Raw genomic sequence first — 22,738 nt, 5'->3', positions numbered from 1 at the left:
GTGTATAAATCGCTGAGTACATGGCAAACATTGAAGGATTTAATGAACAAATAGGTCAAGAGATCAGGAAGAAACCTGAGGCTGGGGCAGGGTTTGACTAGGAGGATCAGCTTATCAGGAAAAACCATTTTCATGTTTAGTTTTTGTCTTCCTAGACCCTAAACACTGATGATACATTACAATTAAGAAAATGAGAAAAAAAAGAAAGAAAATGAGAATTCTATGTATATGTTGTAGAACCAATTCTTAGTGCAATGTCTGGACTCAAGTGTAAAGTTCTAGTACCCAGGTGGCATAGGCAGAGAGATTGATGCTAGTTTATGTCCATTCTAGAAAGAATGACTAAATATAAGCAAATTCTGGCCATGAAGTCAAATCATTAATAAAAAGAAATAGAATTCTTTCTGAGCACTTGTTGTTCACAGGTGACAAATGGGTCAGACTGTGTGTGCTAGAGACTTTCTTTTACTCTGACCTGGGGCATACACAGGAACTGGAGAAATCATCTTGATCTGGATTCTCTTCAGTATTAGGCATCATGCTAAAGGCAATTTCCCAGCTTTATAATCATTTACCTCACTAGACACAATATAATCTTTGTAACCACACGGAATTATAAAGCTACAAATATGAGACAGGAATCCCTAAAGACTCTATTTTACATCACTGATATGTCTGTGTCACCTAAACCTGGAATTTTTTGGCTAAAACTACCAGTACAATTTCATGATACTATTCTACATACTAGCCAATCAAAACCTGAATTACCTTGGGGTACTTATGGTAAGGACAAACCTATTTTCCCAAACTGTGTTCATATTACAAACCTGAAAATATCTGGTAAGTAAAGAAATTTAACATTTCTTTAGCTGATATCCCCATATATTTTGAGAAGTCCAGACAGTGTGGAAGCATAGGGAATGTACTGAACTAAAACCTGGTGCCCTAGTGTGAGTTTTGGCCCTGATTGATCTGAGCTCATGATTTTGGACAGAGCATTCCTTCTTTCATTATAAGGATCTTCACATTCCATAGTAGCAAAGTAACAGGCTCTGGGCACACCTAGAGGTAGAGTGCTTAGGAGAGCACAATGTAGAGAAAGCACCCAGGTAGTTCATGGGAGGTTTTCCAGAGAAGCAGAAAGCTGGGGTGTACACAGGAACACTCAAATCCAAGATGTCTCATTGTGGTAGCCATCCTGCATTCAGTTTCCACATTAACCTTTGAACTGCAGTGCTCTTCAGTAGCAGTGTTGTGATGGGAGGGAAACTGGCTGCCACATCTGCCAACCCTCTACGGACAGGGTTGTCCTGGCTGACCTGCCAGGATTTGCAGCTGTGTCCTATTGGGGACTCAGAGTACAACTCTCATGGACTAGATCTTTATGGTTTGAATGGAAACTTCAGGACAGAAAATGTGACTGTGTGTCATGTCTAGGACACAGAGAAACTATATTACCTGCTGTGGTCCTCCAGGCAAAATCTTTAAAAGAAGTGCCAGTGCCAGCACTACTTGTGAAGATATGCCACCTGAGCACTAGGGGGCCATTGAGATATAGATTTTTAATTCTACAATTAAGTGATTGAAGCAGGATGGTAGACACAACCCATACTGCAGAGTAATAAACTTACAATTTTAATTGAAATATGGACTTAAGTCAACACTTATCATGTATAGGAATTTTCTCCTTTTTATTTTCTATATTCTTTGTTTATATTATATATGATTTTACCTTTCCCAGTTTTGCCCTCAGGATAAGTCCCATAAGCCCTCTTCCCTTTGCCTGTTCCCCAATCAACCCCTCTCACTTCTCTGTCCTGGAACATATCAAATCATTCCCAAAAAGAAACTAGGAGAGGAAGGAGAGAGCCCTGGTCCTGGAATGGCTTTTTGCAGCAATGTAGGGGATTACCAGGAATTTTCAATGGAGATTGATTTACTGTGACACAGTGGTTTATTTAGCAATGCATATATTAATATAACATTAATTTCAGAGAAGCAAAGTATCTCCTTTCCTAACTTATTGTTCATCTTGTGACAGGTGGGAACCTCCTGAACCCTAGGCACTCAGACCAACAGAGTCTAGGCAATGACGAATCTTTGTGTACAGTAACAACAAGTGTGGTCTCAACACAGTTACAAATAAAGGTAATTTGCATGGAATTCTTTGAGGCAAATTTAAACCTCAATGTCTTTTTCTGTGTTTAGACTAGTGATCCTCAAATGTTTTCACACAACTGGTAGTATATCATTATTTCCTTATATTTCCACTGGGATCAGAGAAAACAAGTCAATGCTCTATCCAGTTAGTCTATATTGAACTATATTGAACACTGCCCTCAAACACTCTAACCCAAGACAGCCTTGTACAATGCTGTGGTCCAAGGGGCTCAGAGTTCTCAAAGCCTGTATGGCCTACTCAAGATCCTCAGCCTTAGTTTCTCAACTTCTTAAACATCAGGATCTTAGTTTTCATTCCTCATGATCATGCAAATGCATAACCCTCCTATGTGTACACAACCACTTACAGCTATGTGAAGTCTTCTGGTCCTGATTTCAATAAATAGCCTATTTGTAACCCAACTCCTTAAGTTGAACATTCCCTCAGAGCTCCTTTGCATTATGTTTATAATCAGAAGAGACATTCCTAATCCCAAATCTATCACTTTACTAGCATAATAAGACATACCAAAGTATGATTATTCACTAAATTTATGAAGATGAATTGACACTTGGGGTGTTCTATTCACTCTAATTTCTTTAGGGAGAGAGGTTTGTGAATCTGACACAGATATACAAACGTAAATGGGGGGGAGCATTATTATGCTAGAAAGCTGGAATGGCAGAATGCCAGGCAAAGTGATTTGATGTGTCCTGTCTTCTCTTTTCTGTCTTAGAACATCGCCAGGCATGATAATGCCACTCTTCTTCCCCAAGAGCGGTTCCAACTGCTAAGTGCTCTTGGGCAGAACATCGAAATAAATAAGAATTTTTCATTGGCATTTTATACGAGCCTGAGTGAACACTTCTCCAAAATGGCAGCTGACCTTGATCACTGTGGACAAAAGGAAGCAGCCTTTGTGCTCTACCACAAATTCCTCACGTGAGAACCTGCAGTTTATATTCCTTTTCTCCAAAACTTTTTTTTGCTCAGACTGCTTTTCTATTCTGGGTTTTCTTCTTTGTTGACAGCTATAGAACTTGAGGATGTTATTATATCATCAGATTTCTGGCACTGTCCACGCAGACTTTTTCTTGTGATTCAAAGATATGAGGACCAAAATGGTGGTATTATAAATAAGGAATTTTAATGGTACACAAGGTCCAGCTCATAGTGGAAGAAAAGAGGGCTGAAAATCAGTGTGTATCTGAATTGATAGCTATTTTAATTTTCAAATCTCCCCTGATATAAACAGTCACAGGTTTGTCTCTGATGGGTGGCCATGCTTATTGAGTTCTATGGGAGAGAGGTAGGCATTCCTGTAGCTTCACAGTCACCAGAGGATTGTTGACTACCTGGCTTCTGTGTGGTTAACCATCCTTAGGGATTTCTCCAAACTGTTCATTGTATTGCACGGAAAGAGTGAAAAATATAATGTAAAGCTGTCACCATGAAATAGTTCTTACAGCCGCAGTGACAAGGGTGCTTTGACTTTAGTAAGGGGAAGATCAAAAAGTCTCACCAATCCTGATTGGCCTTAAAATTAATGAAACAGAATATAAGGAAATATACAGGAGCTCAGCTACTAGGGAGTGGTTTTCTGGACATGATTTCATTGATCTTCAGAAGACTGAATGTTTAGTAGGTACATCAATTGCTGTTCCACAACTACAAAACTTAGATTTATAGATGAGTTGAGGCACCACAGTTTGCATTCCCTTTGTTGTACACATACTACAACAGGGGTTCTCTTGGATTTCCACTGGTGGTTTCCAGTAAAATGAAGGCTTCCTCTTGAGATCATAATAAATCTCCTCTCATTTCTTCCCTTTTCAAAAAACAAGTCTCTCTTACCAAAAAGTCACATTTTCTCTCATACATCAGCTTCCCAGATTGAATTTCTGGTCATATCTTCTTCTCAAGCATAGTTTCTGACAAGACAGTGGATCTTGAATCTTAGACAGACATGAGCGTTGAAGCAGTTTACTAGCATCTTTTAGTGCATCATGAGACTAGGTGCCCAGGGCACATCAGCACCTAGAACTGAGAACCCTCAGTATCTCCTCTCATTGCCTAGTGATGTCTGAGGTGAGGTGGTAAACTCCCAGTAAGCAATACACAAAAGTGCTATGTGAGCAAAGATTAATATTGGGAATGAAAGACTGAGACCACTGTATTTTTTTTCTAGTTTAAGTCCAGGAGTCCATCCTGTTTCCTCAAGGATCTGTGGGTCTATCTGGTGCCTCCTGGGTTTTGAAATGACCAACTGGCACTGTGTCACATTAACTATGCTTATTGGCTGCTAATGTTTGCTGAATGTGCCAGTTTCATGGAAGAATTTTGATATTCTTTCTCTAGTCTCAGTAATGGAAATGGATGTGGGATCTCATGGTGTGCTTATTAAACACCAGTAACTTCTAAAGCAGTGACTACAGAGTCCAAATTTCCTCAGGGACTCATTTAGACAGTTTAATTTCTCTGCACAGCTTAGTCTCTCTGCTCTATTCCTTTAGACTCTATGTGGAAAAGCTCCCTGCAGATAAAAAGTACAAAGACGTTGTGGAGATTTATAAAAAATCAAATATTCTCAAGGTAGGTTTTCATTCTCAATGTGGTTGACCAATAACTCCAGAGCAGAACACAGCTGCTCACAGAAAAGCCACAGATGATGGCACTAGAAGGAATGGGGGGCAATGCTGCTTCAGGAATTCTGTATAGAGGGGATGGTTGGGAATGGGGTCCAAGTCATGCATGAGATACTGCTGCCCCTGCCAACTTCTTTTCTTTCTCTCTTTTCTGACATTAGCACTGTTCTAATTATACATTTTGGTTTTGTATTGCAGACAACAAAACAGATTTTTGTAAGGGCTGAGGAGCTGAAGAGAGACCTGATAAATGAATACACTGAAGAACATCTTGTTTACTTGACAGAAAAGGTCAGTGTGAGGAGAAGCATGGATATAGGAGGACTGTGTGACAACTACTCACTCTGTACCCAGGACTGTCTTGTTCAGTGTCTTTGAAGTGTGTGAGTCAATGAAAGGGCTCCACATGCCCTCTGTAATCCAATCAACACACATGAACATGCACAGGCACACACACACACACACACACACACAGACACATACAATGTCATGGCATACTAAGAAGACTGAGACATAACTTTATTAAAAACAGGAAAAGAGTAAGGTAGAAGAATGGATTTTCCAAAACTCCAGGGATACAAGGCCCTAGACTGAGATATCAGACTTTAACGGAACTACACTTTCCGTTCATAACTGGGCTGAAAAGACTTTCTTCCAAAATTTGAAGTTGTGGCCTAAATTCTTTTCCTTTCCTGCAGAAGAAAGAAGAAGAACTGTCCAAGAAGGCATCATTCTTGGAGAAAAAACAAAAGATCAGAACACGACTTTCAAAATGGGCTTCCTTTCCTTTTCAAAAATGGTATGGTTCTCAAGAAAAATAAACAAGGTGGGGAGGAGGGCTCTGGAGGACCAATTTCATCAAATGAAGCTCAGCCTTATTCAGTAACAAATGGAACCTTCAGTCCAACAGTGGTGCCTTCAGGAAAGATAACCTGCAATGAAGCAGCTCTAACAACATCACCAGCTGCCAAGGAGGCCGCAGAACTTGGCACCTTGAACAGGCCAGGTGAGTCACCATGAACAGGCCAGGTGAGTCACCACAGGTTTCTCACTAGGACAAGCCTTGTGTAGAAGTGGTTCCAATTGCATCTGGCTCAGGAAAACAGGATTGAGACTGAAGCTCACCAGTAATTTAAGGCAGAGTTGCTGGACAGGTCAAGTCAGGAACACTGGACCCCACAGAGAATCCTGAATCTCCTGCCATGTGATCAGTCTTCTGCTTGTGATTTAATGAACATATAGGTCAAGAGATCCGGAAGGATCCCTAGGCTGGCACAGGATGTTACTAGGAGGGCCAGCTTATCAGGAAAAAACACCTTTCATGTTTATCATCTTCTGAGTCCCTAAACACTGATGATGCTTTACAATTAGAAAATAAGCATTCTATGCATATATTGTAGAACCAAATCTTAGTGCAATGTCTGGGTTCAAGAGTAAAATTCTAGCACACAGGTGGCATAGGGAGAGGGATTGATGCTAGTTTATACCCATTCTAGAAAGAATGATGAATTATAGACAATCTCTGGCTATAAAGTCAAATTATTATTACAAAGAAATAGAAATTTTTCTGAGCACTTGTGGTTGACAGGTGCCAAATGGGTGGGACTGTGCTAGGGATTTTGTTTTACTCTGACTTTCAGCTGGAGTCATCGTGGTAATCTAGATTCTATTTAGTATTAGGGATCAAGCTAAATTGAATTTCCGAGCTTTATACTCATTTACCTTACTAGACACAGTATAATCTTTGTAACCACAAGGAATTATAAAGCTACAAAAATAAGACAGGAATCAATAAAGACTTGGTTGTATATCAAAATAAGACTGTGTCTCCCCAACCAGGAATTCTTGGACCAGAGCTACCAGTACAGTTTCATGATACTATTCTACCTACTAGCCAATCAAAATATGAACCATGTTGAGGTCCTTATGATAAGGACAAACCTGTTTCCCCAAACTGTGTTCACATTACAAACCTTACAATGTATTGTATGGAAAGAAATGGGAACATTTCTTTAGCTGATATGCCCATATTTTGAGAAGTCCGAACAGTGTAGAAGCATGGGGAATGTACTGAATTAGAATCTGGTGACCTAGTGTCAGTTTTGGCTCTGATATATCTGAGATTTTGATTTTGGACAGAGCATTTCCTTTTCCATTATAAGGATCTTCACATTCTATAGCAGCAAAACGGCAGCAAAACGAACAGGCTGACCTGTGAGCACAAGTAGATGCAGTGTGCTTAAGGGAGCACAGTATAGAGGAAGGACCCAGGTAGCTCATGGGAGGTTTTGCAGAGAAGCAGGCAGTGGTGGCACACACTTTTAATCCCATTACTTGGGAGGCAAATACAAGTGGATTTCCCAGTTGGAGGCCAGCCTGGTCTACAGAGTGAGTTCTATGAGAGCCTGGGATATACAGAGAAACACTATCTAGAAAAAAAAGAAAAAAGGAAGCTACATATTTTTGCAGATGTCCTGCAAAGGATCTGTGTAGGCCCAGTGCTTTCTGCTTCTCCCAGTTCATGCTAGCTCTGCTCAGATCAATTGGAGGGCTCTGTTCTTCTTTTCCTTCATTCTGTCTGCTTTGACATTATTTTGTCCTCCTATTCTGCACAGTTCCCTGATATATGAATGGGACTGGTAGGGGGATTGATGGAGACACATCACATAGTTCTGTGTCTTTCATTCCCTATCTCTGTCTGTTTCTGTTTCTCTGTTTGTACTGTCCTCCCCAAAAGCTCCCTCCCCAAAGATTCCCAACCCCTCCTCCCACCCACTGCATCCATGTATATGCCCCTCTACCTGACACACTTCCACCTCCTCCCCACCTCTGTCGGTTTCCCTTTTGGGGGCCTCTATTGAGCCTTTACCTGACCAAAGACCACTCCTGCAACTGATGCCCAACAACGCATTCCTATGCCACATTTTTGACTGGAACCATATGTACCCCTTGGTTGATGGTTCAGTCCCTGGGTTGATGGTTCTGTCACTGTGTCTGTCTGCTTCTCTCTTTACCTCTCTCTCTGTGTCTCTCTCTCTGTCTCTCTCTCTCTCTGTCTCTCTCTCTCTCTGTCTCTGTCTCTCTCTGTCTCTCTCTGTCTCTCTCTCTCTCTCTCTTCCTCCATAATATCTTGGTATTGGACACTATGTTCACACTTGCTGCAGAAGGAATCTTTTCTTATAATGGCTGAATAGGGCATTGATCAGTGGGATTAGAAGACTTGGACTGCTAGAATGTTTCTTTTATTTAATTTTTTAGACCAGTAGGATTTGATTTTAAACTAGATCTCTGGCCATCTAGACTCTATGTTTTTGTCACATAAGCAGTGTCTTGTATATATTCTGTCTCATTAATTGGGCCTTAAGTCAAATCAGACATTTTTATATTATTCCTAGAGGTTCTCTGACACCACTGCCCTAGTATATCTGGCAGGTATAACTGGCCAATGAGACTGAATAACAGACTTTCAACAGAAAATATTGTAGGTCAAGGGGTTTGGGGCTGAGTTGGTATTTGTTTCTGTTTCAGTAGCCAACAGAGTATGTTCCTATAACAAAGAAACAAGGACATAAGGGTAAAGGTTTCAAGCATGAATCAGCTCAAATTCAATTTCTTTTTTTAATTGAGTATCTTCTTCATTTACACTGTGGATGATAAAACCTTTCCCAATTTCTACCCTCCCAAAAGCTCCCTCCCCAAAGATTCCCAACCCCTCCTCCCACCCACTGCTTCCATGTATATGCCCCTCTACCTGACACACTTCCACCTCCTCCACACCTCTGTCGGTTTCCCTTTTGGGGGCCTCTATTGAGCCTTTACCTGACCAAAGACCACTCCTGCAACTGATGCCCAACAACGCATTCCTATGCCACATTTTTGCCTGGAACCATATGTACCCCTTGGTTGATGGTTCAGTCCCTGGGAGTCTTGGGGTGTCTGGGTGGCTGAAGTCATTGTTCTTCCCCTGGGGTGTAAACCCCTTCAGCTCCTCCAGATCCTGCATTGGACACCCCACGCCCAGTCCAATAGTTGGTTGCTAGTTTCTGCCTTTGTATTAGTAGGGCTCTGGCAGGGTCCCTCTGGAGACAGCCACGGCATGCTCCTTTTGTACATACTTCTTGTCATTGTGTCGGGGTTTGGTGACTGTTTATAGGATGAATCCCCAGGTAGGGCAGTCTCTGGGTGGCCTTTACTTCAATGTCTTGTCTCCCTTATTGCTCCTGTGAGTATTATGTTCCCTTTTTCAGAGGAACCGTAGCACCCTCAGTTAAGCCCTCCTACTTCTTGAGCTTCCTGTGCTAGGTGAATTGTAAATTGTTTCTTCTGAGCTTTGTACTAGCAACAGCTTATTAGTGAGTGCATACCATGTGTGTTCTTGTGACTGGGTTACCTTGCTCAGGGTGACACGTTCTAGTTCCATCCATTTGCCTAAGAATTTCATGAACTCATTGTTTCTAATGGCTGAATAGTACTCCATTGTGTATATATACCACATTTTCTGTATCCATTCCTCTGTTGAGGGGCATCAGGGTTCTATCTAGGTTCTGTCTATTATAAATAAAACTGCTAAGAACATAGTGGAGCATGTGTCCATATTACATGTAGGAGCATCTTCTGGGTACACGACCAAGAGTGGTATAGCTGGGTCCTCAGATAGTACTATGTTTAATTTTCTGAGGAATCACCAAACTAATTTCCAGAGTGGTTTTACCAGCTTGCAATCCCACCAACAATGGACAAGTGTTCTTCTTTCTCCACATCCTATCCAGCATCTGCTGACCCCAGAGTTTTTCATCTTAGCCATTCTGACTGGTGTAAGGTGTAATCCCAGGGTTGTTTTGATTTGCATTTCTCTAATAGCTAAGGATGCTGAACATTTCTTTAGGTGCTTTAGAGTCATTTGAGTTTCCTCAGTTGAGAATTCCCTGTTTAGCTCTGTACCCAATTTTTTAATAGGGTCATTTGATTCTCTGGAGTCTTCAATTCTTTGTATACATGGATATTAGCCCTCTATCGATGCAGGGTTAGTAAAGATCTTTTCACAATTTTTTGGTTGCCATTTTGTCCTATTGACTGTGTCCTTTGCCTTACAGAAGCTTTGCAGTTTTATGAGGTCCCATTTGTTGATTCTTGTTCTTAGAGCATAAGCCATTGGTGTTCTGCTCAGAAACTTTGCCCCTGTGACCATGTGTTCAAGGTTTGTCACCACTTCTTCTCTATAAGCTTCAGTGTGTCTGATTTTATCTGTAGATCCTTGGATTTATCTGTAGATCCACTTGGATTTGAGCTTTAGACAAGGAGATAAGAATGGGTCCATTTGCATTTTTCTGCATGCAGACCTCCAGTTGATCCAGCACCATTTTTTTAAATGCTCTCTTTTTTTCCACTGGATGTTTTTTAGCTCCTTTGTCAAATATCAAGTGACCATAGGTGTGTGGATTCTTTTCTGGGTCTTCAATTCTATTCCATTGATCTTCCTGTCTGTCTGCATACCAATACCAAACAGTTTTTATCACTATTGCTCTGTAGTAGCGCTTGAGGTCAGGGATGGTGATTTCCCCAGAATATCTTTTTTGGTGAAGAATAATTTTTGCTATCCTGGTTTTTTTGTTATTCCAGATGAATTTGTGAGTTGCTCTTTCTAGATCTATGAAGAACTGATTTGGAATTTTGATGAGGATTGCATTGAATCTGTGGATTGCTTTCGGCAAGATGGCCATTTTTACTATATTGATCCTGCCAATCCATGAACATGGGAGATCTTTCCATCTTCTGAGACTTTCTTCGATTTCTTTCTTCAGAGGCTTAAAGTTCTTCTCATATAGACACTTCACTTGCTTCATCAGGTTCACACCTAGGTGTGAAATATTATTTGGTACTATTGTGAAGGGTGTCATTTCCCTAATTTCTGTCTCATCTTGTTTATCCTTTGAGTAGAGTAAGGCTACTGATTTGTTTGAGTTAATTTTATATCCAGCCACTTTGCTGAAGTTGTTTATCAGCTTTAGGAGTTCTCTGGTGGAAGTCTTGGAGTTGCTTAAGTATACTATCATATCATCAGCAAATATTGATAGTTTGACTTCTTCCTTTCCAATTTGTATACCTTTGACCTCTTTTTGCTGCCTGATTGCTTTGGCTAGGACCTCAAGTACTATGATGACTAGATAGGGAAAGAGTGGGCAGCCTTGTCTGGTCCCCAATTTTAGTCTGATTGTTTTAAGTTTCTCTCCATTTAGTTTGATGTTGATTAGTTAGAATGGGTCAATTTGCATTTTTCTGCATGCAGGCCTCCAGTTGATCCAGCACCATTTTTTTTAAATGCTGTCTTTTTTCCACTGGATGTTTTTAGCTCCTTTGTCAAATATCAAGTGACTAGAGGTGTATGGATTCTTTGCTGGGTCTTCAATTCTTCAGTATGCAGTATATTGCTTTCACTATGTTTAGGTATAGGCTTTGGATTCCCGATCTCTCCAAGTCTTTAATCATGAAGGGATGCTGAATTTTTTCAAAAGCCTTTTCAGCATCTAATGAAATAATCATTGTTTTTTTTTCCCTTTGGGTTGTTAATGTAGTAAATTAGAACGACGGATTTCTATATGTTGAACCATCCCTGCCTCACTGGGATGAAGCCTACCTGATCATGGTGAATTATATACTTCTGATGCATTCTTGGATTCGGTTGGTCAGGGTGTTGTTCAGTATTTTTGGTTTGGTTTAGGTATAAGTGTGATTGTGGCTTCATAGAATGAGTTCAGTAGTGCTCCTTGAGTTTCTATTTCGTGAAAACGTTTGAAGAGTATCAGAATGAACTCTTCTTTGAAGATCTGATAGAATTCCCCACTAAACCCATCTGGTCCTGGGCCTTTTTTTGAAGGGAAACTATTCATGACTGCTTCTATTTCTTCAGGGCTTATGGGACTATTTATATGGTTTATCTGATCCTGTTTTGACATTGTCACCTGGTATGTATCTTGAAAGCTATCCATTTCATCGAGGTTTTCAAACTTTGTTGAGTATAAACTCTCGTACTAGGATCTGATGATTTTTTGAATTTCCACAGCTCCTGTTGTTATGTCTCCCTAATCATTTCTGATTTTATTAATTTGGATACTGTCTCCATGCCCCCTGGTTAGTCTGGCTAAGGGTTTATCTATCTTGATTTTCTCAAAGAACAAGCTCTTTGTTTTCTTGATTCTTTGTATAGCTCTTTTTACTTCTGCTTGGTTGATTTTGGATCTAAGTTTGATTATTTCCTGCAGTCTACTCCTCTTAGGGGTATTTGCTTCCTTTTGTTCTAGAGCCTTCAAGTGTGCTGTCAAGCTGTTAGTGTAAGCTCTCTCCATTCCCTTTTTGGAGGCACTTAGAGCTATGAGTTTTCCTCTTAGCACTGCTTTCATTGTGTCTCATAAATTTTGGTATGATGTGTCTTCGTTTTCATTGAATTCTAAAATGTCTTTAATTTCTTTATTTCTTCCTTGACCAAGCTATCATTGAGAAGAGCATTGTTCAAAGTCCATGTATATGTGTGTTTTCCATTGCTGTTGTTTGTGCTTAAGACCAGCCTTAGGCCAGGGTGATCTGATAAGATACATGGAATAATTTCAATATTTCTATATCTGTTGAGACCTGCTTTGTAACCAATTATATGGTCAATTTTGGATAAGGTACCATGAGGTGCTGAGAAGAAGGTATATTCTTTTGCTTTATGGTGGAATGTTCTATAAATATCTGTTAGATCCAGTTGGTCTATAACTTCAGTTAGTTTCACAGTATCTCTGTTTAGTTTCTGATTCCATGATTTGATCATTTTTTTGCAGTGGGGTGCTAAAATCTCCCACTAGTATCGTGTGGGGTGCAATGTGTGCTTTGAGCTTTATTAAAGTTGCTTTTATGAATGTGGGTGCCCTTATGTTCAGAGCATATATGTTCAGAATTGAGAGTTCATCTTGGAAGACTTTTCCTTTGAGCAGTATGAATTGTCCCTTCTTATAATTTTGGACATCACTACAAATTTCATGATACTATTCTACCTACTAGCCAATCAACACCTGCATCAATTTGGGGTCCTTATGATAAGGACAAACCTATATTCCCAAACTTTGCTCATATTACAAACCTTAAAATGTCTGGAAAGGAAAGAAATCTACACATTTCTTTAGCTGATATCCCCATATATTTTGAGAAGTCCAGAAAGTGTGGAAGCATAGGGAATGTACTGAACTAGAATCTGGTGCCCTAGTGTTAGTTTTGGCTCTGATATATCTGAGCTCATGATTTTGGAGAGAGCATTCCATCTTCCACTATAAGTATCTTCACATTCCATAGTAGCAAAACTAACAGTCTGGGCTCTGAGCCCACCTAGAGGTAGAGTGCATAGGAGAGAACAGTGTAGATAACACACCCAGGTAGTTCATGAGAGGTCTTCCAGAGAAGCAGACAGAGAGCTGGGGTGTTCACAGGAACACTCAAAGCCAAGATGTCTCATTGTGGTAGCCATCCTGCACTCAGTTTCCACATTAACCTTTGAACTGCAGTGCTCTTCAGTAGCAGTGTTGTGATGGGAGGGAAACTGGCTGCCACATCTGCCAACCCTCTATGGAAAGGGTTGTCCTGTCTGGCCTGCCAGGATTGGCAGCTGTGACCTACTGGGGACTCAGAGTATAACCCTCATGGACCAGATCTTTATGGTTTGAATGGAAATTTCAGGACAGAAAATGTGACTGTGTGTCATGTCTAGGACACAAAGAAACTATATTACCTGCTGTAATCCTCCAGGCAAAATCTTTAAAAGAAGTGCCAGTGCCAGCACAACTTGTGAAGACATGCCACCTGAGCACTTGGGAGCCATGGAGATACAGGCTTTTAATCCTACAATTAAGTGACTGAAGCAGGATGGTAGACACAACCCAAATTGCAGAATAATACACTTACAATTTTAATTGAAATAAATTGAAACTTATCATCTATAGGAATTTTCTCTTTTGTTATTTTCTATATTCTTTGTTTATATTATATATGATTTTCCCTTTTCCTGTTTGCCCCTCAGCATAATCCCATAAGCCCTCTTGCACTTGACTGTTCCCCAATCAACCCCCTCCCACTTCTCTGTCCTGTCACATATAAAATCATTCCCAAGAAGAAACTAGGAGAAGAAGGAGAGAGCCCTGGTCCTGGAATGGCTTTATGCAGCATTGTAGGGGATTACCAGGAATTTTCAATGGAGATTGACTTACTATGGCACAGTGGTTTATTTAGCAATGCATATATTAATGTAATATAACATTAATTCACAGAGAACAAAGTATCTCCTTTCCTAACTTATTGTTCATCTTGTGACAGGTGGGAACCTCCTGAACCCTAGACACTCAGACCAACAGAGTCTAGGCAATGACGAATCTTCGTGTACAGGAACAACAAGTGTGGTCTCAACACAGTTACAAATAAAGGTAATTTGCATGGAATTCTTTGAGGCAAATTTAAAATCTCAATGTCTTTTTTCTGTGTTTTGACTAGTAATTCTCAAATGTTTTCACCCAACTCCTCATATATCAATTTTTCTTTATATTGCCACTGGGATCAGAGAAAATAGGGAAGGTGATCAGAGTTCCCAAAGCCTGTATGGCCTACTGAAGATTCTCATCTTAATTTCTGAGGCTCTTAAACATCAGGAACTTGCTTTAGGGTGAAATGTTCTATAAATATCAGTCAAATCCAATTGGTCCAAAGCTTCAATTAGTTTTACTGTGTCCCTGTTTAGTTTCTGTTTTCCTGATCGGTCCATTGAGGAGAGTGGAGTGTTGAAGTCCCCCACAATTATTGTGTTAGGTGCAATGTGTGCTTTGAGCTTTAGTAAAGTTTCTTTTATGAATGTGGGTGCCCTTGCATTTGGAGCATAGATGTTCAGAATTGAAAGTTCTTCTTGGTGGATTTTTCCTTTGACCAGCAAGAAGTGTCCCTCGGTGTCTCTTTTGATGACTTTAGGTTGAAAGTCAAATTTATCTGATATTAGAATGGCTACTCTGGCTCGTTTCCCCGAGACCATTGGCTTGTAAAATTGTCTTCCAACCTTTTACTCTAAGGTAGTTTTTGTCTTTGACATTTAGGTGTGTTTCCTGTATGCAGCAAAATGTAGGGTCCTGTTTCCTTATCCAGTCTGTTAGTCTATGTCTGGATGCTCCAGTGTAGGGGAATGGCAGGACAGGGAAGCGGGTGTTGAACGGTTGGGTAGCAGGAGGAGGGAAGATGGGATAGGGAGTTTTGGAGGGGAAACTAGGAAAGAGGATAACAATTGTAATGTAAATAAAATAACTAAAAACAATTAAGGAAAAAAGGTAAAAAAAATCAATTGTATGAAAGAGACAAGGAGACTTGGCAATACATGAATTGAACAGTTCAGGAGGTTGTGTAAAAGAGAACTATGTAGAAAGTGAACTCAGAAGACTCAGTTACACAATCCCTCCCTGTGGGAAATCCAGCAGAAAGCAGGGGACAAGGACCTGGGATCATTGAATAGGTATATAATCGTGGGTATATAGGAGAAATCATGTCGTTTGCCACAAAGTGAGTGGAAAATATAACTTAATGTGATTTTGTGCAATTTCTGATGAGTCATATAAAAATAAAAGGACAACTTTCTGAGTGTGCAGTTCCTCTGAACTAGAGAGTGTAAAAGAGTCTGAGATAGTCTACCTAAGTGACCCAAAAAACTCCACTAGAGAACTCCTTGATAAACAACTTCAGCAAAGTGGCAGGTTATAAAATCAACTCAAGCAAATCAGTGGCCTTCCTATACTCAAAGGATAAGCAGGTTGAGAAAGAAATTAGGGAAATGACCCCCTTCACAATAGCCACAAACTGTATAAAGTACCTTGGGGTGACTCTTACCAAACATGTGAAAGATCTGTATGACAAGAACTTCAAGACTCTGAAGAAGGAAATGGAAGAAGACCTCAAAAAATGGGAAAATCTCCCATGCTCATGGATCGGCAGGATCAATATAGTTAAAATGGCCATTTTGTCAAAAGCAATATACAGATTCAATGCAATACCCATCAAAATCCCAACTCAATTCTTCACAGAGTTAGAAAGAGCAATTATCAAATTCATCTGGAATAACAAAAAAAGCCAGGATAGGTAAAACTATTCTCAGCAACAAAATAAATTCTGGGGGAATCAGTATCCCTGACCTCAAGCAATACTACAGAGCAATAGTGTTAAAAACTGCATGGTATTGGTACAGTGACAGGCAGGCAGATCAATGGAACAGGATTGAAGATCCAGAAATGAACCCACACACCTATGGCCACTTGATCCTCGACAAAGGGGCTGAAAACATCCAATGGAAAAAAGATAGCCTTTTCAACAAATGGTGCTGGTTCAACTGGAGGTCAGCATTCAGAAGAATGCAAATTGATCCATCCTTGTCTCCTTGTACTAAGCTCAAATCCAAATGGATCAAGGACCTCCACATAAAGTCAGACACCCTGAAGCTAATAGAAAAGAAACTGGGGAAGACCCTTAAGGACATCCATACAGGGAGAAAGTTTCTGAACAGAACTCCAGTAGCATATGCTCTAAGATCAAGAATTGACAAATGGGACCTCATAAAATTACAAAGTTTCTGTAAGGCAAAGGACAAATCAGCAACCAACAAATTGGGAAAAGATCTTCACAAATCCTACATTAGATAGAGGGCTAATATCCAATATATATAAAGAACTCAAGAAGTTAGACTCCAGAAAACCGAACAACCCTATTAAAAAATGGGGTACAGAGTTAAACAAAGAATTCTCACCTGAAGAACTTCGGATGGCAGAGAAATATCTTAAAAAATGCTCAGCTTCATTAGTCATTAGGGAAATGCAAATCAAAACAACCCTGAGATTGCACCTTACACCAGTCAGAATGGCTAAGATTAAAAGTTCAGGGGACAGCAGTTGTTGGGGAGGATGTGGAGAAAGAGGAACACTCCTCCACTGCTGGTGTGGTTGCAAATTGCTACAACCACTCTGGAAATCAGTCTGGCGGTTCCTCTGAAAACTGGGCACCTCACTTCCAGAAGATCCTGCTATACCACTCCTGGGCATATACCCAAAAGATTCTCCAGCATGTAATAAGGATACATGTTCGACTATGTTCATAGCAGCCCTATTTATAATTGCCAGAAGTTGGAAAGAACCCAGGTATCCCTCAACAGAAGAGTGGATGCAAAGATTGTGGTATATCTACACAATGGAGTACTATTCAGCCATTAGAAACAATGAATTCATGAAATTCTTAGGCAAATGGATGGAGCTGGAGAACATCATACTAAGTGAGGTAACCCAGACTCAAAAGATGAATCATGGTATGCACTCACTAATAAGTGGATATTAACCTAGAAAACTGGAATACCCAAAACATAATCCACACATCAAATGAGGTACAAGAAGAACGGAAGAGTGGCCCCTTGCTCTGAAAAGACTCAGTGAAGCAGTATAGAGCAAAATAAGAACAGGGAAGTGGGAAGGGTTGGGTGGGAAAACAGGGGGAGGGAAGGGGACTGATGGGACTTTTGGGGAGTGGGGGTCCAGAAAAGGGGAAATCATTTGAAATGTAAATAAATATATCAATAAATTAAAAAAAAACCATTCACGCCAAAAATGTTTGCAAACAAATAGCAAACAATTCCTTATAGAATAAAAATCTCCAAAAAAAAAAAATCAGGAATTTAGTTTTCATTCCTCATGATCATGCAAATGCATAACCCTCCTATGTGTACACAACCACTCACAGCTATGTGAAGTCTTCTGGTCCTGATTTCAATAAATAACCTATTTGTAAGCCGGCTTCTTAAGTTGAACATTCCCTCAGAGCTCCTTTGCAATATGTTTTTCAATGGGAACAGGCATCCCTAATCCCAAATCTACCATTTTACTAGCATAATAGGAAATCCCAAGGTGGGATTATTCACTAAATGTATGAAACTGAATTGACACAAGGGGTGTTCTATTCACTCTAATTTCTTCAGGGAGAGAGGTTTGTGAATCTGACACAGATATACATACACAGTTGTGTGTGTATATATGTGTGTATGTTTGTGTGTGGGGGGGGGGGGCAAAGGCATGAATGTGCTAGAGAGCTGAAATGCCAGCATGCCAGACAAAGTGTTTTGATGTTTCCTGTCTTTTCTTTTTTGTCTTAGAACATCGCCAGGCATGATAATGCCACTCTTCTTCCCCAAGAGCGGTTCCAACTGTTAAGTGCTCTTGGGCAGAACATTGAAATAAACAAGAATGTTTCATTGGCATTTTATATGAGCCTGAGCAAAAACTTCTATAAAATGGCAGCTGACCTTGATCAATGTGGACAAAAGGAAGCAGCCTTTGTGCTCTACCACAAGTACCTCACGTGAGAACCTGCAGTTTCTACTCCTTTTCTGGAACTCATTTTTTTGCTCACTCTGCTGTTTTATTCAGGGTTTTCTTCTTTGTTGACAGCTATAGAACTTAAGGATGTTATCTTTTCACCAGATTTTTGGAACTGCCCACACAGACTTTTTCTTGTGATTCAAAGATATGAGGAACAAAGGTGGTGGTGTTATAAATAAGGAAATATAATGGCACACAAGGTCCAGCTCATAGTGGAAGAAAAGAGGGCTGAAAATCAGTGTGTATCTGAACTGATAGCTATTTTTGATTTTCAAATCTCCCCTGATGTAAACAGTCACAGATTTGTCTCTGATGGGTGGCCACGCTTATTGAGTTCTATAGGAGAGAGGTAGGCATTCCTGTAGCTTCATAGTCACCAGAGGATTGTTGACTATCTAGCTTCAGTGTGGTTAACCATCCATAGGGATTTCTCCAAACTATTCATTGTATTGCATAAGAAGAGTGAAAAATAGATTGTAAAGCTGTCACCATGAAATAGTTCTTACAGCCTCAGTGACAAGGGTGCTTTGACTTTAGTAAGGGGAAGATGGAAAAGTCTCACCAATCCTAGTTGGCCTTAAATTTTGTGAAACAGAATATAAGGAGATATAGTATATATATATATATATATATATATATATATATATATATATATATATATATATATATATATAGTATAGGGAGGGGTTTTCTGGACATGATTTCATTGATCTTCAGAAGACTGAATGTTTAGTAGGTACATCAATTACTGTTCCACAACTAGAGAGCTTAGATTTACAGATGAGTTGAGGTACCACAGATTGTATTCCCTTTGTTGTACAAATACTACAACAGGGTTTCTCTTGGTTTTCCACTGGTGGTTTCCTGTAAAATGAAGGCATTCTCTTGAGATCATAAATAATCTACTCTCATTTCTTCCCTTCTCCAATAACAAATCTCTCTTACCAAAAAGTCCCAAGTTCTCCCATACATCAGCTTCCCAGACTGAGTTTCTGGTCATATCCTCTTCTCAAGAAGAGTTTTTGACAAGGCAGTGAATCTTGAATCTTGGACAGACATAAGGGTTGAAGCAGTTTACTAGCATCTTTCAGTGCATCATGAGACTAGGTACCCAGGGAACATCACCACCTAGAACTGAGCACCCTCAGTATCTCCTCTCATTACCTAGTGATGTCTGAGGTAAGGTGGTACACTCCCAGGAAGCAATAAACAAAAGTGCTATGTCAGCAAAGATTAATAGTGGGAATGAAAGACTCAGACCACTGTGTTTATTTCCTAGTATGAAGTCCAGGAGTACAACCTGTTTCCTCAAGGATTGTGGGTCTATCTGGTGCCTCCTGGGTGTTGAAATGACCAACTGGCACTGTATCACTTGAACTATGCTTATTGACAACAAATGTTTGCTGAATGTGCCAGAATCATGGAAGAATTTTGATAGTTTTTCTCCAGTCTAAGTAATGGAAATTGATGTGGGATCTCAGGGTGTGCCTTATTAAATACCAGTAACTTCTAAAGCAGTGACTACAGAGTCCAAATTTCCTCAGGGACTCATTTAGACATTTTAATTTCTCTGCACAGCTTAGTCTCTCTGCTCTATTCCTTTAGACTCTATGTGGAAAAGCTCCCGGCAGATAAAAAGTACAAAGAGATTCTGGAGATTTATAAAAAATCAAATATCCTCAAGGTAGGTTTTCATTCTCAATGTGGCTGACCAAAAATCTCCAAAGCAGAACACAGCTGCTCACCAAAAAGACACAGATGATGACACTAGAAGGAAGGGGGGGGCAATGCTGCTTCAGGAATTCTGTATAGAGGGGATGGCTGGGAATTGCGTTCAAGACATGCACGAGATACTGCTGCCCCTGCCATCTTCTTTTCTTTCTCTCTTTTCTGACATTAGCACTGTTCTAATTATACATTTTGGTTTTGTATTGCAGACAACAAAACAGATTTTTGTAAGGGCTGAGGAGCTGAAGAGAGACCTGATTAATGAATACACTGAAGAACATCTTGTTTACTTGACAGAAAAGGTCAGTGTGAGGAGAAGCATGGATATAGGAGGACTGTGTGACATCTACACAGTCTGATCCCAGGACTGTCTTGTGCAGTGTCTTTGAAGTGTGAGTCAATGACAGGGCTCCCTCTGTAATCCAATCAACACACATGAACATGCACACACACACACACACACACACACACACACACAATGTCATGGCATACTAAGAAGACTGAGACCTAACTTTATTAAAAACAGGAAAAGAGTAAGGTAGAAGAATGGATTTTCCAAAACACCAGGGATACTGGCCCTAGGCTCAAATGTCAGACTTTAACGGAACTACACTTTGCTCATATCTGGGCTGAAAAGACGTTTCTTCCAAAATTTGAAGTAGTGGCCTAAATTCTTTTCCTTTCCTACAGAAGAAGAAGGAAGAAGAAGAACTGTCCAAGAAGGCATCATTCTTGGAAGAAAAAAGGAAGACCAGAACACGAATTTCAAAATGGGCTTCCTTTCCTTTTCTAAAACGGTATGGTTCTCAAGAAAAATAAGCAAGGTGGGAGGTGGGCGCTGGAGCACCAATTTCATCAAAGGAAGCTCAGCCTTATTCAGTAAGAACTGGAACTTTCAGCCCAACAGTGGTGCCTTCATCAAAGGAAGCCTGTGATGAAGCAGCTCAAACAACATCACCAGCTGCCAAGGAGGCTGCAGAAACTGGCACCTTAGAATGTCCAGGTGAGTCATCATCGTTTTCTTACTTGGACAAGCCTTGTGTAGAAGTTGTTCAAATTGCATCTGGGTCAGGAAAACAGGAGTGAGACTGAAGCTCACCAGTAAGGTAAGGCAGAGGTGCTGGACAGGTGCCTCAAGTCTGGAACACTGGGCCCCACACGGAATCCTGAATCTCCTGCCATGTGCTCAGTCTTCTGCTTCCATGGATCTGCTGGCTATGCTGTGGTAACAGAACCTCATGAGATGAGTGCTGCTTTTATCTGTCTTGACAACCTGACTGTCTTGTCAGCATGTGGAGACAGAGCAATATTTCCATATGTATCTGTCAGATGTTGTTAAAAAATTTCTGAGCTTTCCCTCCAGTTCAGAGACCACATGGGTCTCCCTCGTCCTTAAACATTGCAAGATTGTGGACAGATTGTGGTAGTCTGACCCTGAGATAAGAAACTGTGTATATATTTGTGCTCTCTGCATCCTCTTATGACCTGAAGGACTTATTCACAGCCTCACAGATCTAGCATAAATGCTCCATATGATTGGGTATAACCACAGCTGGCTTCTTCAAGATGGATTCTATAGAATAAGTGTAGTTTGACTCAATGCATGCCAGGATGTCACAGATTGTAAGTCATTTGTGTGAGTCAAGGTCTAAGGCAACATTCAGGTGGACACAGGAAAATACAAGTCTAGACTTCAGAGCCTAAATGCCAAAAAATCTGGAGATATGAATGAAGAACCAAGGAGATGACTTTGTCCAATGAAGACTTTCACAGAGAAATTTTATATCAGCTCAGAGTCACATCCAAAAATATTGCTCCATCCACTTAAGCAGACAGTAAAGCCCATGGCCCCTTCTCCCAGACACCAGTAACCAGAGCTTGGAGTAAAACTCCCTGCCTATCATGAGGAGGGGGATGAAGAAAAGAATCTCAATGACTTTGCATTACTTTCCTAGGGTGATAGGCTTGAGTTCTCCTCAGGGATACCAGGCCCTGTCTCCTCATACTTTTCTCTCTTTTCCATTACAGTTGAGAAGGGCAGAGGCCTGCGCCAGGTGGTCCTCCCTCATGATTTGTGCGATAAATTCCTCACTGCAGCAGGAATGAACACCAAGAAAAAAATAGAGACATGTGGTGTTCTATGTGGAGCCCTGGTAAAGATATAAACACTTCTGATTTGAGGCTGTTGTTTTCCCCTTGACTTTACATGACTCTCAGGGAACATATCTAGGGTCTCTATCCATACACATCACCTTCCAGGAGGAACTATGGGTGACAAGGCTGGCCATCTTGTATTGGATGACTTTGTATTTGGTTGCTTTAGAGAGTCTTTTGAAATGAACAACGTGGTTCAATGCTATAGATAGAAATGTTCATTCTAGATGGGGGCTAGTGCCAGAAATTCCAGGCACTGGCAAACTGAGGCTGGAATCTTCTTGCAAGTTCAAATGAGCCTCAGCGTCAGAGTTCTATATTACCTACAGGTAAAAGAATGCAGACAGAAAGCAGAAATGCAGGTAGCCAGGCATAAGTCCCGGAAACAGACAAGTTGCCTAGTTGTAACCAGAAATCAATGGCTTTTAGGTCCTGGTCTGAGTATCTACTCTGGTAAGCTTTTGAGCACTAGTTTCCTAGGCATCTCTGGACTCCTGAGCAATCCTACTGGCTGCTACTGGAAAGACTCTAAGCCCAGGAGGTGTCAAGCTGGACATCTACATTTCTACTCAACATCTGTTCCTTTTTAACTGTATCTCAGCAAAGCACAAGAGTAGCCAAGAATTTGAAACCACAAAGGG

At 40.5% G+C, this 22,738-nt stretch overlaps 1 protein-coding gene across 1 annotated transcript in view; it reads left to right on the top strand.

Moving 5' to 3' along the window:
• The first annotated feature begins 5,822 nt into the window (after positions 1-5,822).
• LOC127668494 (STAM-binding protein-like) overlaps positions 5,823-22,738 on the top strand; it is a 37,797-nt gene continuing 20,881 nt past the window's right edge. The window contains exons 1-2 of the mRNA XM_052162133.1: positions 5,823-5,835; positions 21,972-22,096. Coding sequence (XP_052018093.1) covers positions 5,823-5,835; positions 21,972-22,096 — 138 coding nt within the window. The remainder of the gene's footprint in view (positions 5,836-21,971; positions 22,097-22,738) is intronic.

This window comes from Apodemus sylvaticus, chromosome 18 (genome assembly GCF_947179515.1).
Source record: "Apodemus sylvaticus chromosome 18, mApoSyl1.1, whole genome shotgun sequence".
Taxonomy (NCBI): domain Eukaryota; kingdom Metazoa; phylum Chordata; class Mammalia; order Rodentia; family Muridae; genus Apodemus; species Apodemus sylvaticus.
Note: the sequence above shows the minus strand (reverse complement) of the source record. Positions and strands in the feature narration are given on the sequence as shown.